Raw genomic sequence first — 23,181 nt, forward strand, 5'->3', positions numbered from 1 at the left:
ATCGAGAGCACGCATAAACGAGTAGAGAATGATTTTTAAATCTAAACGAAAGGATGGACGCTTTCGTGTGCGATTACTTCGAACGTTCGTCGACGATTTCATGCAATTAGGAGATTATAGTTAGCCCCAATATTCAACTTATATTCTAACTTTCGAAGCTAGAAGATACTTGAATTACACAAAATGAAAAATACACCGCACCCTCCCTCTTTTCCTACCCGAATTACCCTCATAAATTAAAAAGGAACCTGTCAAGATCCCCTGAAAGAATGAAACACTCATCACCCTCGTATCTGATCCTCTTTAAAAACCCCCTCTTCATAAAAAGACGATCCTTCCCTCGCAAACGACGCAACGAAGCGTCCCACCCCAAGTAAGTCAACTTCCTCTCGAAAAGCCAGCGTATATCTGGCCTCTCTGCTCCGACCCACATATTTCCTCCGCCACACAATGCCGTCCTTTCAGGAAACCCTGCACGGACACCTTTATTCCCTGGTCGGTTAATCGTTGACAAAGTACCGCCGCGGGAATACAGTTAGACTTCCGCGAGAGAGCCTCGAGGAAAGGACAAACAGGACGCGCAAAGAAAGGAAGAACGTGCCGTAGAAAGAGGAAAAGAGGGGAAAAAAGAAAGGGAAGGACGTGGTAACGCGGCGATAAGCAACGGAGAGAAGCGTCCTCAAGCACGTAAATAGACACGGTTGCCGAGGATGCGGAGGCGTGTGAACCGGGCTTTACGGGCCCACGTGGCGGTGGGTGTGCCCTGGCTTCCGCATACTCCTTCGCGGTCAACGCGAGTTATCTTCTCGCGAAGACAGCGTGTCGCGAGCCTCGCTTAATGGAAATTTTAATGACCAAGCCGGCCAGGAATTTGTGTTAGAATTATGGAGAATTTGAAAGACAGAAGGCGATGCTTGTTTATGAGTCGAGATAGTAATTTGGGGCAAACGTGGGATGTATGTGGTATGTTTAAGAACATTAATGACAAGGATGTAATTCTTTAGTAGTTGTTTGATAGTAATTGTTTTATAATTTACTTTTCGGTAATTGTGTCTGTGAAGAATCCTAATTAGATTCTTCCCATATATATTTCTCTCTCTTTTTTTTTTTTTTTGTTATTCGGCAGTCAAAGGATATCGAAATTAATTTGAAGAATTAATAAAAAAAAAAAAAAAAAAGAAAAGGAAAAAGTAAGAATAAATCTGTAAGACTTACCAGGAAGCGTGAGGCCGCACGTGAGAACATGTTCGGATATGTCGTGAATGGTCCTGGGCGCTACCACGTCGTCCACTCTCTTTTTCGTTCCTGAAACAGGAGACAACAGGGATCTCGTTACTCCCGCATCCTTTACGAATCCGATCTCCCAAGGCTCGCGTTTGTATCTCAATCGACGAATGGAATCGTACACCAGCAGATTTTGGTAATTTGATATAATGCTACATATACGGGAGGTTTTGCGTAAAGTGTCTCTTCTGGTGACAGTTGCACAAATATGACCACGATCCATCCGTGAAAGGATATCGAATAACTTTCTCAACCCCGATTCAAAAACCGGAGGAAGTGTTTCAGCCATGCGCTGCTCCCAATGCCAACTGACCTATCGCAAAACTCGTACGAACACCACTGATTCGTTTCGCGTGCCCAGGCTCGTATACCTTCGCCTGTCTGCCTGACAAATTCGTACAAATTGGAGGACAGGGGCGAAAATTGTCGCACCGGAGGTTCTACGGTTTCACTTTTGCTTCGGACCTTGGAATTTAAGTAGTGACGTAATATTAAATTATTAATTGTTACATAATACTTTCTCTCTCGCGCAAATGTTTATAACTGTTGATATATTGGGTTGCCAACTAAGTGATTGCAGATTTTGTCATTAGATGATATTGACAAAATCCGCAATCACTTAGTTGCCAATCCAATAGTCGGTATTCGATGATAGAACGTTAAGTTAATTAATTATTAAATTTTTTCCCCCGTCAAACAAATTTAATCGTTTTGAAGAATCAGATAAATATCTCTAAAAATGACTTCTAGCATGCACTGTCGTAGGAGGTCCTTGGATTCGAAATCCGTAGATCCAGAATTCAGAAATTATTAGCGTTCCAAACGCAAATGCCGGAAACTTAGATTTATAGTGCCATACATCACGCACAAACTTCTCCATTTTGCAACGAATAACGCTTCCATTTAAGGACATGTGCCACACTTACGCGTAATTTCCACTGCAAGTGCTTGCTAATTTGACCTCGAGCCTGCGCTAATCTCACCTTTTAACCCGCAGGTGTCATCTTCGACTGGCGATCGAACGATCGAAGGTGAACGTCTCGATACGCGTACCTTTTCACCTTCGAATGATCGTTCTACCAGTCGGGATGCACTTTCTATCGCGCGACGTGGACAAATTAATTGCAGGCAATTAAGACGACCGCGCCGCGGCCACGGTTTATGGTTTATTGTGGCTCGCTCCGCGGCTAAACATCATGCTGCAAAAATCCCCTACGAAAGTACCGCTACGCCGCGCGGCGAGATTCGAATCGCGGAATAGGAACGCGCCGCGCCAGCCGAACCAAACGAACATCGTGTCGATGATTTAAGCATCGTGAAATTGTTTATGGACCGGCGAATTACTATTGAATTTCGATGCCGGTATTTTATTGTGCTTTCGTGATCATGCAGCCGATAAATTCGTTTTGGAAGGGCAAGGTGCTGATCTTTCGTTATCTATCGGATATTCGATTCGAGAATTTTTAGATGAGTCCTGGAGAAATTGTGGAGTAAATTAGATGCGATTTTTTTTCTTAGTTAATTCCTTGCCTGTATATTTGAATACAGATTCTGTGTTTTCTGAATGTTTCTGGTGTTAGGAAGAGATACGGATCTATGTAATTACGTATTTGCTTTTAATGTCTTTGCGTCGATGTAAATTGCGACACCGAGACATTGATTGCGCATTTTATTAATGCAGGATATTTGTATGCGTAGATAGTCTTGGTTTACATAACGGGATAAAAACAGAAATTCTAAAAGCCTTTCTACTAAATTTTTCATTAGTCTCAATCATAAGCTTAATCGATAAAAATTCAAGTTGCGAGAAGAATCAAATTTTACATGTTACAAGTTAGCTGTCTACGATGCTAAAGAGCTCTTTTCTTTGAAAATCCCACGATATAAAGACGCAGAGGACAAAGATGTAACCAAGACCTAAGATTCCTCAATATCAAATCAATTCTACACTTCCTGTGAGTCTTTTAATCTCACGTTTCGTACGATTGCGAAACGACCACGCAAATTTCAACGGTCAAACACTTTATGCGGAGGCGTTAATTGCGCGATAACGAGGCCGTACAGTTTCGCAAGACAATGAAGCCACTGCATCATAGTTATGGGAGAGCTTGAACTAGGGCTCGTGAACAAAGAGGGCAAACATCGACGATAAGGGGTGAAGGAATCGCTTCTTTTATCACTGGCTTATCACTGTCGTTTTCATGGAACTCGTCGATCATTATTACTAACTGTCTCGTGAAATCGGCTCTTTTTTCTCCTGTTTATCTCCCTTCTTATGGAAAGAATCAGGGAGTGGACTGATGAATGAGCGGAAAGATCGGTGAAAAATGAAAGATTAGAGAAAAATATAAAAGTAAAAAGAGTGGAAAAAAGTAGAAGAACATCCGAGGATGATGGTTATTATTATTACTGCGAACTTACGCAAATCCGTTCATTTGTACATTTTTCGATTTTTAAATTTTCTACAATAAATTAAGTTTGAAGAAGAGAATGACAGAACAGAATGGGAAGACCGAAAATATAAATTGATGCAAATCTCCATTGAATTGTCAGAAGAATATTAAATTGGACAATTGAAATCTGTAGAATTTACGCAGCTCTTCGGATATCAAAAACACGTCGATGAATCCTTTCGCTCAGCCTCAGAGTAACGCAGAAGCAACGTGAAACGATCAAGATCGTAAAACTGAAAGTCGCGAAACGATGGAAAAATTGGCAAGCTCGTAAGACGATCGAGGATGAAAGTGAAATAGAAAACAAGCCCGGGAAAAGAGAAAGGGCGAGAAAACCAGGTGCACGCGATTTCGATGATCGAGACTGTTGAACGCGATACGAACGTCATTTCTTTCACGTCGATCCGACATGTCGTTGATTAGCGGCTGCTTCAACGTCTTAATTTATTCCGAGACACCGATCGTCCGTTGCTCGTTTGAACAAACGAACATCGCTGTTTCTCACTCTGAAATCGCATTAAGACATGTTTGCAATTTGCAATTGGAGAGTTTCATAATGATTGTAGTTAAAAGTGTTGAGCGAACGATTGTCGAGAAGATGCGGAGGGTCTTTGATTGTACTTACATAAGAAAACTTCCGCGAAGAGTGTCTAGTAGATGGTACACCATTAAGGTACAAAGAAAAACACTAATTCAAAGTCTTAATTTGTGCTGCTTCTGTTACGAAATGTCGTTAATTAGAATAAAATCTTGTAACCCTCCACGTTAATACACGTACATTCTGAGTCTCTCGGAAGCCAAAGAAGATCAACTTCGCTTGTTAATTCCTTAATTTCATTGCATAAGTATACGATTAATGTTCAATTGTCAAGAAGCAAATGACTTCCATAAGTTTACATATCGCAAGAGATGGCATAAGTAATTATCACATTCCAACATCATCGCTACAATTTTTCAAAACTTCTTACAATAATTGACGATTTCTAACGACAATTTGCACGCCTACATCCGATTTTAATCTTCGTTCGTATACACTTGGTACCAAGTTATCGAGCTATTAGTTGCTACTAATCTAATTACCATCCACAGCGAGTACTCGTTCTGGACGTATGCAAAGTGCGCTCGAGTCGAGCAGATTCACGGTGTCCGCTTGGCAGTCAGCGTCAAGATTTCTAATTTCCAATGCACACACGCACGCAGAAGGCAGATCTGAGAGACCTAGCATCGCGTGGGTCAACGATCGTTCGGTTTTCCGAATGATCGTACAAGCTGTGCCAATTGCGCGGCGTCACGCAAAGGAAACAGCTGATGCGCTTGCTTACGACGCCAGCTTCGCTCCCCGTAATACAGAACGGTTTCAAGGGAGGTTTCTTGCGGAGAAACAGGCCTGGAACACGCGATACTCTCTATTTTAAGATGATATTTTATGGTCAACCGGTGCTCCGAGTTTGACTTTCCACCAGAATCAGTCAATTGTTCTAAAAACTGGACTATTGGTCAATTTTTCTATATCTAATATTCTGGGTTTGTAATTTAAAATATTTCAAATATTCTTCATAAAATTGCTTCTGTATTCTTCTGCATTCTTCGTATTCCGAAGGGATTATTACTATTACCTCACAATTCCGACATTTTAATTTCCAAATATTCTAGATATAAACGTTTTAAATTAAATGTCTCCCAAGGAAAGTAGTTTTTATAGTCTCACTTTTAAGAGAATTTTATTGTCACTTTTGGTATTCTAATTTGAATAATCTTCAAACATTCGCAAATATTCTAAGCTTAGATATTTGAATACTTTCCTTATCCTTTCTGTATCCATGTCAGGAAATAGAAACTGAATTTGTCATTACCTGTCTAAGACTAGTATTATATACGGCTATAGAATTAGTTTAGCAACGGTAGTAAAAATCGTTTCTCAACATGGGGCGAATTAGCCATCGTGACGAAGGGAATCAGGAAGTTCAGGCTCGATGCATGCGGATGAGCTTCGCGTAGCCGTGCTTCCTCCTCCTGGATCTGGCCGGGATCATTGACATAATGATCTGAATGGAAGGGTGGGGGAGGACAAGGGAGGGAAAGGGGAATGCACGGGGGACGATCGAGGTCGCTGATACGCAATCGGATGCTGCTGCACACAGTGTCGCGGATGCAGCAGCTGCTGCTGCTCTGTTCATAGAAACAAGACCGAAGCCTGATTCCGGAGGAAGCCTTTATCGACTTCGTGCTGCGGTGCCGTGCTTCTTGAAACGCGAAGAACAGCTGAATTCGTCTGTTCTCAAAGATGAGTTGATCGAGATGACGACGAAAACAGTCATATATAGAATATTTAAAAAGTATTTCAATCAAAGATGATCACTGACAACGAATTCGGAAATCTGTCAAAATCGTAGTTTCTGCTCCTTTCTTTAATTTCTCTTTTCAATCTCGCTAAAGTTTATGGAAAATTCCATAAGGAGATAAATTCATATACTATGTATTAGGTATATTGCAAAATACATAAATTTTTGCATATTTTTATATTGAATAAAGACAAAATAAGAATCGAAAACATTCAAGGATACAAAGAAAGAAATTTACACGGTGCCTAACCTTTTCCAGAATTGCGCAGAGTAGAAGTTCCCAATTTTCTCCATTACATATTCCACTAATCTCACGTTAAAAGAAATCCACAAATAGCGACAATTCAACTAATCAAACATCAGTTAAAATTTCCATCGAATAATCAAAGTTCCACTTAACCTTTAACAACAGCATGCTCGAATCTTGCTACAACTTCACCAACAAGTCGTACAGAATTGATTCTTCGCTCTAATTGTAACCATACTTTTTACCGCTGTCCCATAAACATGTAGCAAGCGTTGGAAATAACAGTGAACGTGTTCACAGGGAAATACGCTGACAACGAGGACGAAAGAGGCCCGGCAACGACGGGGATTCTTTGGTTTTTACAGACGGAGCGTAACGATCAGGTGGACCTAATCGCTTCATTTCACGGCACTTTGTCCGTCGAGCTACCGGTTCGCCTCAGCGTCGGGTCAATCAGGGCCAAGATTGGTCGGAGGAACGAAACGACTTCGTTCCGCGTGCCGTGGCCACCAGTCGAATTTAGGTTAATGCACGTTAATGCATCAAACCTGGAACCGGTTTTTCACGGGTGTCGTTCTTCAACCCGTCGATCCGAGGTGCGTCCCGTTTCGTTGCAGTCATTTGTAGTCGTTACGTATTAATCACGCGTGACTGTTGTTCGCGGTGAACGGGTTCGGTCCGCAATTTCGTACGCCTTGATTCGACGACAATGGATCGGCCGAAAGAGCGGATCGATTGAAAGGTTGCGTTAATTTCGGATTGTAGCCATCCAGTTCGCTTTTTCTCTCGTTCGGAATTTACAGTTTTACAAGCACCGATCGAATGTTCGGAATGTTTCAATTAGAATTGCAAAATTAATTTAAAATCGAATTTGATTTTTTCGGTTTGTTGAAGTGTTTTTTGTATCATGAACATCGTAGACATATAACGTGAAAATAAACAAAATCGATGTACCGTAAGTACAGCAGTTTCTCTGAACTCTAAGGCTACGGTGGGTAACTTTCATCGGATGAACAAGAAAGCAATATATCATAGAAAATTTCCTGAAAAAGACACCGACGATTGAAACGAAACTAACCGATGGTTTTCCCAAAGAGAATAGCACGCAACGCATTCGACCACGGTGAATATTTGCGAAGGAGATTTTTGAGATTCCGCCGCGCCGCTTTACGGGCCGGCCGTGCCGCGGAATAATTTGCGTCGATTAAACGCGAAACGTGGCGGCGAGAAACGGCCACTTAAGCCGCGCTGCTTTCCCGATATAACATTACCGCAAATAACTTGTTTCGTGCAAATGCGCGCGAGAGAGAGCCTAACGACGACGATGAAAAATCTGGATACGTTGGCAAAGTGAACGTCGGTAAAGTGGACGTTTTCCACAACTAGAGCAGAAATTGTTGCTCTCGAGCATTACGTCCACTATCGATACTACCGTGCCAGTTTTATTTCGTTATCTTATTTACAATGTAGTTTTATAGGTAATGCGTACAAACTATTTGCACATTTTTCACCAACTGTCGTATCGGCTGCTATTTTACACTTTTGAGTACTCAATGCGCTATAAAACAACGAAACTATTTAACAAGGTATACTTTAAACGTGAAATTGTTTCCTTTCAATTAATTCAATTGCTTCGTCGTAAAATAAACCAGAAAGCTACGCAAACGAATGGTTAAACATGTGAAATCCTGAGCAATTTCGCCCTCGTTACGTCGATTTCCTTCTCAAGTTTCTATTCCTGATAAACGGAAGAAAACTGAGAATATAGGTTAACGTATCGCAGTTTAGTGAACGAATTTCAATCGTCAACGCGGTAAGTTGGTAAGTGTACACGAAATTGACTGGCGCGCGTACGTTTCTACGAAACTGCGTTCATTAGCATAAGATGATCGCTACGATTGACTCGTAACCGAAGGTTGATTGGATCTGCTCTCTTTACGGCCCATCGCATCGTTTGCAACTTAAACGCTTCCATTCGCGATTCATATTCCTCTTCGTGGCCTCGCTCCCTTTAAAGAACGACTTCTCTCGGCTGCAGGTCTACAGAGATATGCGGTTCCGATACTTAACACGTTGCCCACCGATCTACTTGTTCCTCTTAACCACGCGTTGCAATCATTTAACGCGGACATAATATATGGGTTTAGATACGTTTCTGATATTTATATTAATAACGTGTAGTTTCAAATGAAATATAGCGCTGACAGATATTTTATGGAAGTTATGAATGAAGCTCAGATACCTGAAGGCCACGAGTGAAAAATGTAATAAGCCATATCTCAACCAATTTAAGAAAGTATCGAGTTATGCAACACATTTTTACTTTCGTGCATTTTGTACATGTCATGTAAGATAATCGTTATTTTAATATTTAAAGCTATTTGCATATTTTATGAGTGCTTAAATTTAAAAGCGTAATTACATGTCGACTGCGAAGAATGCATGGTAATCCAATGCGTATAATTAATCTCAATTCACGTATTTAGCAACGTATTCGATTGATGATATAGAAGTTTGTTAAAGTACGAAATTTGATACCAAAATCCACTAAAAGTTCCTAGTATCGACATATAAAGGAACACGAGGAAACACGAGAAGAAAACAAATTTAAATGCTCAGAGAGAAAGAGATTCACTAGGACAGAGATGGAAGAACCCGTGCAACAAGAAACATCCACATATCAGATGCAAATTGAAGAAACGAAATACCAAACACAGGGCATTCGATCAACACCCAGTACCCTATATCATTACACTCCACTCAACTCAAACTACCGTCTCCTTTTTTCCCCCCCATAATCCGGGTCTATCGGCGATGTAATATCCATCCACGTCACGTTACAGCGCATTCTAACAGACCAGTGACCTCAGTCGTGGCGAAACACGAAGTTCTCCACACGCGAGACCGACGATTCGCGTCACGAGCGTTTATTCCGGGCCGGCAGGCTTCGTTACGGCCGATTTCAGCCCGCAAATAGAATTTGCACGCGAAACGATTCGGCAATTACGCGGGCACGTCGTACGTAGCCAGGTCGTTCGGTATTCAAGGAACGTAGAGTCACGCGTGAGCTGCCGAGAACCTGGAAGCCAGAGCACGGTACCTTCTTCTGAAAGATCATTTCCAGTTTCCATTTGTGAGCGTAACCACTTCCGCCAGCATCCAGTCGCGCCAGATTTCAGTAACTTCGAATGGGAAACGAAGGCAGATAATGGCGATCGGCGAGGATTGTCGACGGATAAATCGGTCAGGTTCAAGGAAGTGCACGTTAACGTGACTGTCGATCGATACACTGCTCTAGAAATTCTGATACACGGTTTAGGTATGACAGTACCCGTTAGCACAATGATGAATCGTGTTGCAGAATCGTGAATTGTAGGTTGGGTATTTGAAGAAAACAGTTGCGACGTGTGTTAATGGAATTCGATGCTGGAATTTTGACGAAGAGCATTTTCTTCTTTTGACTCGTTTTAAATTACCGCACGCTATCTACTACGATATTGTTAAAATATTTGCAAACCAGAAAAAGTCACAAACGAATAACATTACGTGAAAAGTATTTAAAGACTGGTTCCCTACACGATTCTTACGAAGTATAAAATATTAAATACTAATAATATAAATAATTCAAGTTTTTTTCCGCGTTTTTCCACTATACGCAATTTCTCGAATGTACACCCTAATTGTATTTCAACTGCAAAGCGTATAACAAGCTACCGTACATTCCTTCCACACGCGTAAACGAAGTGTGTAATCCAATAGAAACGCTAGAGCTCACAATGCACCGCATAAAGTGCGTAGCGAGTAATCGACAGCAGCCTCTATTGATTTTTCATTTCCTAAGGCAATTGAATTATCTATCAGCAAGACAATTGGATTAATTCGGGCTTTTGATTCCCTCGCTTCCAACAATTGAGTTAGATGGCTTGATTCCGCACGCTATTTGCTCGGTCCGTGCAGGCGTATTAAGTATCCGGGCGCATTAAGGACAAAGGCGCATCTCTATAGAACGACGTCGTTCCACGGTTTGTTTCGCGACCGTTGGCCAACCTACGATGACCGATCGAAACGTGAGATAAGCGCAAAATTCGTCCCGTTGGAACGAAAACCGTTGTCGAGCCCTGACTCTCAACCAAGCGAATAAATACCTTCGAATTACACGGGCCATTACTTTATGAGTTTATTTGCCAGCGACCGCGAATCCCATAGGACGATACGCGCGTAGAACAACGGGGCGGAAGGCCATTACGAGCTTCCTCCAATTAGGAGAGAAACCCTTTGGCTCGATCGAGTTACTGGCCATTTCGAGGACTCGTTTTCAAACAGTCGCAACGATGGATGAATCCACTCAGGAGCGGACAACACAGACTCGTGTGAATTGCAATTCCTCCGGACATGATACTTGATCCGCCTCGTTTTTTGTCGATATTGGGCGTGGACGATGGATGCGTATATTTGCGTGTTATAGGATGACACTACCGGTAATCAAGAATATTTCTTTGTACGTATGAGTCGCGTAACGTGAGTCTACCGTATTGTTAGGTGGTTGGATAGTTACGTAGATTTAAGTACTATATTTAATCCTGGGATGCTGCATTAGAAAATGTAATAACATTTTCCAATTATGTAACATTCATAGGTTTTTCTGATTATTATTTCTCTTTAATCTGCCTTCTATTTCAGGGGACAACATTTTTGTTTCTTCGTACAAGAACTCCACCAGGAACTGCGCAATCGATTTCCCCTGCGTCAGCAGCGTCGATTAAGAAATCACAGTGTCTATGCCGTGTGTTTACTACCTGTACCCGCGATGTTTCCCGCTGAAGCCATTATTCTTCCCATCGTACCGAAAGGTGGCTTTCCATCAAGCATAGAAACAAAAAACGATGATCGTAACGTGACTACGGACACTATTCGATCGCTCATCGACGTGGAATTGCGCGATAGAACGCAGTCTTGTCTCGATGTATCGTTTGGTCCTGCGGAGAGATAAGGCTGCCAATGCAAGATGTTGTATCGCTATGTCATCGTCGCTGCGTTTCTCTATGGAAAGGGGAAGGAACGCCTGTCTTGTGTTTGCCAGTAACCGAACAAGGGGAACAACGTCCTCCACCTGGACACCGTGTGCCGTTTAGCGAACCATGAAGCCCGAGAGCTTCTGTGAATGGTGGACGGCTACTATGCATACAGTGGCTCACGAAGATATTTGAACACTTACCATAGAAAACTTGTACGTATGTACGTATGTATGTATTGTACGTGTACAGGATACTAACAACGATTCTTCCATATTTCTTTCAAACGTAAGAATTCTTTTTAACGGTAATTTACAGAAACGACTGAGTCGAAAATTGAAAAATTGCTGTAGCAAAATTGAACGCTACATTTATCTATCTCCATAGTTACAGTAAATATACAGGTGTAACATCAGAGAATTAACTTAAACGTATATATCGAGAAACACCTGCAATTATAACTCCATCGCATAACACAGGCTGCTATCAACCGATCGATGAATAATACCAACTCCCATTAATGTGCACGATTACCACGAGAAAGCAGCAATTATCAAGTTCAATCGCTTCAATGGTTGAAACAAGTAAATTATCTATCGATCGAACATGCAAACAGAATGAAATCTCTTCGTCTAAAAGAGCTTCGAGAAAGAAAGAAAGGTGCGTCCGCGGCCGAAAGCAGCACTCGATCGGCGAACCATGAAACGTAGACACTATTTTATCGTGGCGTTTAACACGGTCCATTATGTACCGCGTAGAGAGCAGGCGGACAGAGGTGAACAGCCTCCGTTGTGGTAGCCGCTTGATTCCCCGCTTAAACAGATATGATTGAGGACCGCCATAGAGACGATCAATGAGCTACTAAGTATAGTCAGCCGGTGGAGGCAAACGTTCAATCAGGCCGCGCGCGCTACACGGCCTCCTACATCGAGACACTTTAATTCGATCGAACCGCCAGCTGTGTACGTGTACAATGTGTACAATAGCTCGGGAAAGTATTTCGATGTTTTTGTAGTCTTTTGTGAATATATTATTGTATCTAAAGTTTCGATCAACTTTGAGAATAGAAGTTGCAAAGTACATATGTAGCACAAGTATATTCCGGAGAGATCATAAAAGTACTTAACCAGCCAATTATTCATTATCCATTATATCAATAAGTCTTATCATTCAGTGGATTCATATTTAATACCTGGATATTCATGATGTTTACTAACTTTGTATTAAATATGATACATGTGTGTGCAAATACTTCCGCGAGCCAATGTACCTCCGAATTTTCATTGAAACGAGACTAAGATAAGGTCCCAAGCTTGCAGTAACCGGAGGACCAGCAAGTTTCGAGATTTCGTGATGAGAATCGTGGGCGGTTTGTTCGCTCTTGAACATTTACGTCCTTAAGCGAGGACGAATCGCGCGCGAACGAGTGAACCGCGACGATCGCGAATGCAAGAGAAGCCGTACGGCACAATGGGCCGCGCACTAATGAAACGCGACGGCCAGCGCGAAGTCATGTCCAATCTTATGGCGTTAGATGGACAAACCGCGTCACAGCTTCTTCCACGATGACAGTGCGACTGACATTCGAACGGCTTGAGACCGGTTTCCGTGTCGTGACGTCCCGGCTTTAAAAGACGTTCGTCTTCGACACTCTGCGCGCCCATTTTTGGCCACTCATTTGGATTGTGTTCTGGATGTACTGTGACGTGAATTGTAGGAAAATGCATTTTTGTAATTTATATTGTGTATGATCCTGAATCTGACTGATTAAAAGGCGACATTAGTGGGAAAGACAAACTGGATAAATTAGCACGTTATTAACAGAAACTTTAGAGTTTCGCCATGAGTAGATAGAACGTCCGGTGATTATCGTCGCGATTCAGTATCACGCGGTCGTTCGAAAAGCACGCTACTGTATTTATTTGAACTCGAAGAAGTGCAACCATCGAGAAGTTTCACCGAATCCAAGACCACTAAAATCGACTGATCTTATCAACTTTCTCAAAATCTCATCACACGCAATAGCCAAGTTACGAGTACAGATTACAGATTATCCAAATTGCAATTATATTTACTAACTAAAGACCGATGTACCCTAACCAACAAGACTACTATTGATCAATCGCAATAAAACAACGTTTCAACTGAAATGCTTCGCGAACAATTACGTCCGAATCCAAGCGATGCCAGGAATCCCTTTCATCGTCCCGGGCTGCGACGTGAAGGAATTAAAGGTAGAAACCTCGCTCGATTCCCGTTCACCTACGCGAGTCAGCCATGTTACGTAACCTCGTTGCACGAGAGGAGACAAATACCATAAGTCAGCGTTAGCGCGGCGCAAACACACCGCTAATGGTAAACGGTACTGGTGGGTGGCGCACAGAATTCGGCGCTTTGCAAACCTGTCGGCGGCGGTACCAAAGGACACCGGAAGACGCGAGACGCGATGCGTGGGAGGACACGCGAAAAGAGATCGGCCAAGTCATGAAACTTCACGAGAAGATTCACTCGGGAACGCCTTTTATTTCCTCGACGAAAGATTGGCTGACAATTTGCGAGTTCGATGGAATGGTCCGATGGAATGCTCATCCTTTGTTGGTGAGGTTGGGTTTCTGTGGATCGTTGATTGGGTTTATGGGAATTTATGACACCTGGAAGGAGCTTAGGAGTTGTGGTAGCAGCGAAGTTATAATCCTCTATTGATAGTTGGTTTGGATTAAATTCAATTACCTAATGAAGATTATTGGGATTATTAAATCGATTATTGAATCGATACACGGTCCTATATTAAATCATAGAAATATTTCATTGTAAAAGACGAAAGACGTGACTTATTACGTTTTCTCCTGTGGTCTTCTTCTAAGAAGGATGTACGTAAGTAGATGAGATCAGAAATATTATTGTACGAATGAAACTTGTCCTAGAAGCGGCGCATAATAGCCCAGGATTCACCATTCATTCGATGTCAAGTATTCTAACTTAAAGGACAACTTGAACCGCAAAAGGTTACAAGTGTCAAGAATAAAAGCATATACATTCGTTCCCTGACAGCGAGATGCAAGTTCAAGTATTATTCTTGCGTCATTGCTTTAAATAAACCTCGCGAGTCTCGACATCGAATCGAAAGATACGAGCAACCATACATAATAACTAATGTCCATTCCTCGAGGCAAGGAAATTAATCTCGTTCGTTAGGACTGGAATCGGTGCGATGTGGAAATTGTTTCGCGTAACACACTTCGAGATTTTGCAGTCGCTCGTGCCATCAGAAAATCTGTAATCAGAGGCGAACTCTCGAAACTCAAGCGCGACGCCTTGCGACGCGTTTCATATCGCTGATACGTGTTTATCTTCGAGCCCAAAGAGAAACGCTGGCTCATCCGCCATTGCTCGCTCGGAATCCAAACGATAAACCTCGAGCGAAGATTTTCTCGAGCAGGACAATCGAGAAACGTCTCGCGTCCTCGACGTCAAATTTTTTCTCGTAAATTGCTAGTGAGAATCGAGCCAATGTGGAAGCTTTTCAATGGCCGGCGTGACGTGAAGTAGCCACTTTACAGCCGAACGCCGCCCACGTGCCGCTTCCGACAGAATTTCAAGTTCATCGAGGGCCTCGATAAATCATAAGAACAGGTCTGTATAAAGTTGTCGCGATACTCGACTCGTGGGCGCCGTGAACTTTTCGCGAAACGCGAATCCGATACTTTGTACGCTAGGGAACCGCCGTAGGACGATAAAATCGATGGAAATATGCGCGGAGACTTTGACGCGCAGAAGGAGAGGTGGAGTGACATATGCAATTTAGGTTTCGTACACACAAAATTGAATGGGATATTAAGATCGTAATTCGTATCATCTACTTTATGTTTCGAGTATTTATCATTCTTCTCCTTTGTGTTTCTTTTTGCAAGTTAAAATTGGGCCAATTGAAATAGAAAGACCAGCTGCTAACGAGATGTAACGAAATAACGTCACAACTTCAACATCATCGTGCGCATAACAGTAATAAAACGACCACCCTGTTCGCGATTCATTACTGAATTAAGCGACCGTTTCAGTGCCCTTAATTAAATACCATCGCAGCTCGTTAGTTACGCTTAACCTAGAAGACACTCACTCGAGTCTATCTATAACATCCAAGTGTACATTCGTTCTCTCTACTTTTTAACTCAACATAGAAAAACGTTCACTCACCGAATCCCATCCGAACTTCTTCCTCGTCGTCGCTATCGATATGTTTAATCCCGGCGATCTCGAAGCTCCTCGTCGACTGTTCCTTCCTCTTTATCAGTGACGAACAATCGCAAGTATCATCTCCGTTTCCACAGCTGCAATCATCTCCAGCGCACCTACACCCCAGTAGAGGGTCATCCGTGTCTATATTCCTGCACGCTGGGCAAGGGAACGTTAAATCATCCAGCGAAACCCTTTCGATCTTCCTCTCTACGGAGACCAGAAGATTTCCAATAAACGTGGGCAACTCGTCGTCACCAACGTCATCCACGTTTCGGTGGTTCTGCAGCCTGTTTTCCACGTCTCCAGCGATATTTCCATCTTGCTTCTGCTCGAGGACAGCCTGATCCAGTCGCAGGGGGGTCTTCAAGTGATCGGGAGCCAGCGCTTTGCTCCTGGTCTCGCACCTGGCGGTCTCCTTCCACTTCTCCATGGTCATCGACGAGACGACTTTGGCGCATCTCTTCACTTTAGCGCGACTCTCGTCGCTGGAAAGACTAGACGAGTGGTTCAAGCTGGCCCGCGTCGACGTCCCGTTCGATTCAGCGGCCTCCAACTCCGCCTTCCATGTGCCCACGCTCGACGTCGACCTGGACTTCATGACCGCGTGACCGCTGTCCACCTCAGAGTCGACGTCGCGATTATCGTTCGAACTTTTACACTCGAGCCGATCTATCGATCGAGTCTCCTCGCGGCGATGCTCGAACGCGTAGCCCTGCTCGCGCGTCCTCGAGCGAACCTCCTCGCGCGAACGTCGCCTGGGCCGCATGCTCTTCACGGTACTCGACGATTGCGGCCCAGCCAGGCTGCTGCTCGCCGCACCGGTGCTCCCCTGCCCCTTTCGAGACACCTCCCGCCAGTCCATGAACTTCTCCTCGCGGTCCCAACCGAGGAACCCTGGAGCCCTCATCGACGTCGTTCGCCAAACTACTGCGATCTGCGTAGAAGAGGGTTGATATATGCATTTGACGTACATACGACACAGGATCGGTTGCGTGATGGTGAAAATCAAATGAGAAGTGGAAAAAGATGTAGGATAGATTGGTGAAAGTTGTAGGGAGGCTGAGCTACGTCAGTGGGGAGACACTATATTCGAATGTAGATTAGTTTATTGACTATACTGGGCGTTTCATTTTAATTCATTCATGAAATTATCTTCGTAACTATTTGTTCTTCGACGATATGTTTCACGTGGAAACGTGCTCCACGTTGCTCTGTATCAAAGGGGACACAAACTTTATGCACAAATAACTTTATGAGGGGAACAAATCTTATATACAAATCTAGTAAGATTATACGAGTACGCGAGCAATTTGCGGCGGATAGGAATGAAAAAGACGACAGAGAAACGTGACTCACCTCGACGGTATTTCGCTCGTCGGTTTCACCAGCGGCAACTTCGCCGCTCCCCGAGGTGGTTGCAACTGCAGCTGCGCTGCGTATGCAGAGGTAACATTCCCCGAGACGTAGTGCGGAGGCTTCGAGCTCTCCTAGCTGCAGGACGAGGCCACGTCTGCCCAACGTCAGAGGCCAGCCTTCCGGTACCACCGACTCGTTTCCCTGCAACAGAATCATACTTATTATTATGCTAATTCGCAACTCAAGGTTATTCAAGGTTATATGAAACGATATAACAATATAGAACGAAATTCTGAGAAGACCTCGGGAGATAAACTAATATCTAATATTAATAGCAGAATCGAAAGGAGCAATAAGGAAAAATATGTTTTCATCGTCAAAATTTCATGTTAGATTGCTTCTCTTTTACTTTTGCTTTCTTTCTTTCGCGTGCATTTCATTTATGTTAAACAGTTTCTGCTTATAAATAAATAAATAAAGTAAGTACTTCGTACCGACCGATAAATTATACTGCACATACATTTCTACATTTTCTCTTAACCTGTAGCAAAAGGATTTAAGATTTATCTCGGTATTACTAACCATTTTATTTAAAGGAAGGCAGTAATACTCGACTAGAGAAATAATTACGACTTTCGATATGCTTAAACAAACTATTCGGCAAACCCACGCGACAGTTCCGATAAATTACCGCAGCGATATTTATTTCCCCTATAATTTGTGGAAACATAAAACACCCACAAACGCGTTCCAATTACCTCAACACACGAGGGGAGAGAAGGCCCATATTGGTTTACGATGCACGCAAACACGCAAAACAGTGATTCTCGGTCCCCTCGGTTTCCCACATCAATTGGATCGCCCCGTGGTCGCGTTAGAGGGGCGATGAAAAGGGCCCCGGACAATCGGGACGATTAATTAAAAGCCGGAAGCTTCGTGGCTAATGAAATTCCTCTAAATAAGTTATACGAGAAAGGGAGGGTAATTGCAAAGCCAAGCCTCCGCGAGAGAGAACGTTAATCACCGGTGATTAGAGGGTAATCAACGCGGATATGCCCAAAATTGAGCAGACGTGCGCTGCTAGTCGCGTCATACCTGTCCCACGGTTTAACCCGTTTCTGTCAGAGGAGAATACGAATGGAGTTTCATTGGACTCCGATTGCATTTGTGAACTGGAGAAACAGAATGAAACGTAATGTCCATTTTCTGCGATAATTATACAAGTAAAAAATAACGATTTTATATTTTGATATTCTGGTATAGCTGAGACCAGCTGCTCTCTAACGAGGCTTTTAGGAATCTTGGCGAAACTCTGAATTTTTTGTGCGATATAAATGATGACTTTTGTGACAGATAAAGACTTAATCTGACAGCGATTGAATTTTTACTCGATTAAGATATACAGCGTTTCATAACACGAACTCGCACTTGATAATTTAAATATGTGAAAAATTTGGATGGTTACATCGAGGTACAAGGTAATCTCGTGGAGCTCCTTACTTAAGAACAGAGTTATTGAGACACAGAAACATTCGTAAAGCTGAAAACGAGGTCAGACAGAACAAGTATTCACGTAAGCGCGTTTCGTTATTTCCTTATTGAGACTCGCTCTTAAGGACTTTCCAGTAATAGGCATCGTCACGGCTGTAATTGCTTAATAAAACCTGCTCTACCTGTTTTCGTATCAATAACAAACAGTCTTTTACAAGCCGATTATTACGAGAAAAAATATGAAAGATATTCATGAAACTCTACGCAACAAATATTGCAATGATATCGTCGCGATTTTATGTAAATTACTAAATATTTTGTTATTAGGGTAGATATTAAGAATATGATAGAATCGAGTGAAAAAATTCCAAGAACGAGTAGAATCCTTGTCTCGACCAGAAGACTCTCTTTGTCAGAAACGGTGAAAGGGCAGCGTTGCAACGCTACTCCCAGAACCTCGTGTTTCGCCCACGCGCATCGATGCGCGACCCAACGTGTAAGCAATTAGACGGTGCGACACGCGAATAAAAGCGACCGGTAGAATGCTCACACCTTGCCCGCATACCAACAGCTGGAAATCAAACGACGCGAACACGCCATCAAACTATGCGATCTTTTTCCACCCTGCGTACAATTTGACATACTCGCTAGAATCACATGCGACGTACAGATTTTCAGAAAAATCCTATTTCCAGAAATACCTTATTCTTTTCGCGATCATTAAAAGCGTGTAAACGTTCTAAGAAAACTAACGTTGACTTTCACCGAATTATTTATTTTCAGCCAAATGAAATTTGTCATGCAATCGAACTTCAATTACCATTTAAATAGTGCCATTTTAAAGCATATTACCGTACAGTGTTTCCAGCGTTAATAACACGGTATTCTCAAGTATAGCACATAAATCAAAACACTGCCAGCCAAGTAAGTACCTTGCCTACGGACTGGTACCTTGCCCAACGAATTCCAAGCCATGTTGAAAAATCAGATTGCAGTTTGAAAAGACGGGAGTAACCTGAGCCGACTGCAGAGCCATTCCATTCTCGCCACCTCGAGTCGTATAAACGCGTGTATCCATCAATAACCCGACACCTAGCGGAGACGTTATCTTCGAATCGGCCAACTCATTTAGGAATTCATTACACTCATTAATTCGCCGTAAAACCGCGAACCATTATAGATACATCGGACATTTCCATCGACGTTCATTGTATCCGCTATCGCGTTCTCTGCCGCGCCTAGCATCGATATCGATCACTTTTTCCAAGACACCGCCATAAATAACTACGATAATAAAGTCGCAGAGACGGACAAAAATCTGCACGAATCGCTCGGTTGACAGTCGAATTCCATCGATATCGATCGCGAAAAACTGTTTCCCACGCGGTGATTACAGATAGATCATATCGCAGGGGAAGAAGTTGCGCAATCCAATCGAGAATGCGGCTTAATTAAGTCGAGAACGCGAAAGCGTGCCATGTGCCACGTATCGCGGTTCCTTTGTGTGTCTATCGAATAGTAGAGCGATAGAAATTGGCCAGTGTATCTTGCAGATCCGCTTCGTATTGCGAATTGTGTCAAAAAAGCGCAGGAGAACGTATATCTATGAAATGTATGGCAGAATTTGTAACAGGATACTTCAAACTATCGTATGAAAGGACTTGACCAAGATTTCTGTAAGTTATTCGTAACATTAGATCATTTTGTTAGATCATTATATCGAGATACTAGTTGCAAGGATATTGCGAGGAGCATTTTAAGTAGTAAGGGTAAACGAAAAGGAGAACATGCTACTTTGGGAGACTTTCGACGATAATTATCTTGTATGTATTCTATATCGAAATGAAAAAATGAATAGATGTACGGCAAAACTAATTATCCTAACCTATTCGAATTTGAGATTTTATCATAAAACCAACCCTGGTATTTCGAATACTTTTCTGTTTATATCGAAGATCATAACATAACGCAGTATGTAAGTAACACATCTGGTATATCATTGATTATTTTATGTAGGTATTACACAACACACCTGCTATTAATTAGTCAAATACACACGTAAATTACTAAATCTATTCTCCAATCTCTGCTACTATCTTTAGAAACCTCTGCCAAAGCTGTCAACGTTACTTCTCACCTAGTATCCAATAGATCGCTTGCAATCGCTTGCACCACACAAAATAGCCAATTCACGCTTTCGAGCTATAAACGAGATAGCCGTTGGGGGGAAAGGAGAGCGTACGATACAGGCGGGTAATATCTAGTAATTTCATCTTGGATAGACAAGGCGACACGACGAGGTGGTCGGGTCGCGCGGCATAGTGCGGCCGTGCGACAACCTGGAGAACGGAATCAGCGTGTCGACAACAGACCGGACTACGTTTATGATGGACGCGATAAGAAACGAGGCCCGTGGCTGTCACTGGCGTGTCTCATTAGCGGTAAACGGTTCGGTAGAGATGTATCTAGCGCCGAAACTAGCTTGGGCTTTCACTCGCGCCGCTGATTTACCGATCTGGCGCCCTTCAATTTACGTCGCACCTAGGTCGCGTCGTGTTTCGCCCCGACCACGAAACCAAAGCTACGCCGGATACGCGGAGAGATAGGAAGCGTGTAAATCAAACCGTTCACCGTGAGCCGCGCGCGGCTCAGCTCCGGATCGTTAAAAGCGCCACTCGCCGCCAATTTCCCGGGGACGCCGGCCATAAAGCGTCGAGAAGGCGTTCTCTTCGCTTGCGTCACGATAATGGACCGATATGAACAATATCGCACGATCGGGCGTATAATACTCCGACGCGATGATTTTACGAGACTCTCGCCGCCACTGCTTGTTGAAATTTGCGTAATTATTGGTGCAGTGGAAAATAGAGAAATGCGAAATAAGAAATGGGCGAAGGAAGTCTTGTGATGGCGGAAGGAAAGTAAAAAGCTTCGAATTTTGTATTTCTGAATTTCTAAATTTTCGAATATTTGAATATCTGGATCTTCGAATCTTCGAATCTTTAAATTTTCCTATTTCCAAATGCATGGAAACCCAAGCCGCTACTGGCGATTGAAATTCAACTTTTCTCCTGTTTACGTTCCACTTGGGCTCTTTTAAAAATTCACCGACAACGCACCAGTGGAAATTCTACTCATGTAACTGTTCATAAGAAAACGACAAAGAGTAACGTTACAAATAGGAGTGTCCAGCTGGTATCGATGCGATCGAACGGAAGAATTCATAATAAACGATCGAACGCGAAAGAAGTACTCTTGTACCGGATGCCATCAAAGTGACAGACGCCTGGTACGTGACTGACGAAGCCTCGTTAATCCTAGTTCCTACTACTAGCGCGTATACCGTGCAACGCACACGGACTTCTTTCACGCGTAATGCGCGTACGAAGAAAACACGAAGACGGCGAGAGATTAGGTGAGCTTGAAGAAAGTCAGCTTGAGATCCATTTCGATCTCGTTACAGACCGAAAAAATGCTTTAGTAAACTCGTTTCCGGTTATGTACATACGTTCCGCGTTACTTGTTTGATATTCGTGGTCAATGAGCAAGCCTAACCACTTTCAGGTGAAACAAGATATTAATCTTTTAACAAGTGAATGTACGAATTAAGTTTATTATATAATATATAACAGTTCTGACTTAAATGCTTGTAGATGTCAGTGTGTCTGATCGCAATGATCATGATTTAAGATGCAACGTAATACGTAGACAGAGGATCTCACCCAGAAGACTGTCCGACAAGTTCCCACAGGCAGAGAAAGCAACCGCACGCGGAGTTCTCCGGTTTTGATCGCGAAATTGCGTTCGCGGAGCGCGGAGACAAATACAAGCGGGCAGCCGCGCCAAATAGGGTTCCGCCGCGTACTGCGAATGGAGAGGCATTGTGTAGTCATTCGAAAAGCCGCAAAGGCTTAGGCGCGCGCTTCGCCAGAAACAAGCCACCAGAACGGCGGCGGTTCGTACTGAAAGACGGCCTAAGACCTAATCTGCATTTTAAACGAGCCGTGAGCTCGCTCCTCGCGAGAAGGGAATCGCCTCTCTTCGCGCTGCCGAGTTAAATTCTTCAGCCATTTTGCTTTCTCCATCTACGATACCTGGATGTAGGGCTTCTTGCGCAATAACAAATAATCGACAGTTGCCATATCGTATCACAGGTTGTAGATTTTCGTTAGAAAAACAGTATTTACAATCGTAGAATCTTTTTCCTCGAATAGGATGATCGAACAACGTTTACCTAATTTCACTTCATTACCAAAGTGACTATTATACAGGAAATTTTATCGACTCTTTCATTCTCGAAGCATCTAGAATTTGGCATAAGCGCAGAGGCAATCAGAGATTGTAAAATGAACGTGATTTTGTTTTGAGAGTTTTCGCTGTTTACAGTATCAGTTCAAGTATGCGAGAGAATTCTACTATGCAAATTATACCTCTTTCTGCTATAGCATTCTTCCTTAAATCATAAACGTTAATATCTAACACTGAATAGATTACGAACGAGGAAGGATAGCAAAGCTCGCGATAAGCTAAAAATTCTTGGAGAAATTCGAATACTTTCTTAGCCTGTTAACCAGAATCTCCGGTCTTAAAAATATTCTTTGAACTTTCTTAAAGGACACGGAAATCAATTTCATTGGAGATACCGTGGTCGTCGGACGTTCACGTGGGAGAGAAACGCGTCCAGCTGGCGGTCGTAGCGAAACGCAACTTCTCCTCACGACCAATTAATCATCGCTTAACCTTTCGTTCGAGGGGGACCA

General features: G+C 42.9%; 1 protein-coding gene across 6 annotated transcripts in view; it reads right to left on the reverse strand.

The window, feature by feature from the left end:
- The window catches only part of LOC117235250, a 305,200-nt gene that overhangs the window by 121,443 nt on the left and 160,576 nt on the right, over positions 1-23,181 (reverse strand). For all 6 annotated transcript variants that reach the window (XM_033497118.1, XM_033497116.1, XM_033497117.1 and 3 more), the window contains exons 4-6: positions 16,931-17,131; positions 15,533-16,508; positions 1,216-1,305 (exon numbers count right to left, since the gene is read on the reverse strand). In XM_033497118.1, the coding sequence (XP_033353009.1) occupies positions 1,216-1,305; positions 15,533-16,508; positions 16,931-17,131 (1,267 nt within the window). The remainder of the gene's footprint in view (positions 1-1,215; positions 1,306-15,532; positions 16,509-16,930; positions 17,132-23,181) is intronic.

The sequence above is a fragment of the Bombus vosnesenskii genome, unplaced genomic scaffold, assembly GCF_011952255.1.
Source record: "Bombus vosnesenskii isolate JDL3184/JDL3185 unplaced genomic scaffold, Bvos_JDL3184-5_v1.1 scf7180000013314, whole genome shotgun sequence".
NCBI lineage: Eukaryota > Metazoa > Arthropoda > Insecta > Hymenoptera > Apidae > Bombus > Bombus vosnesenskii.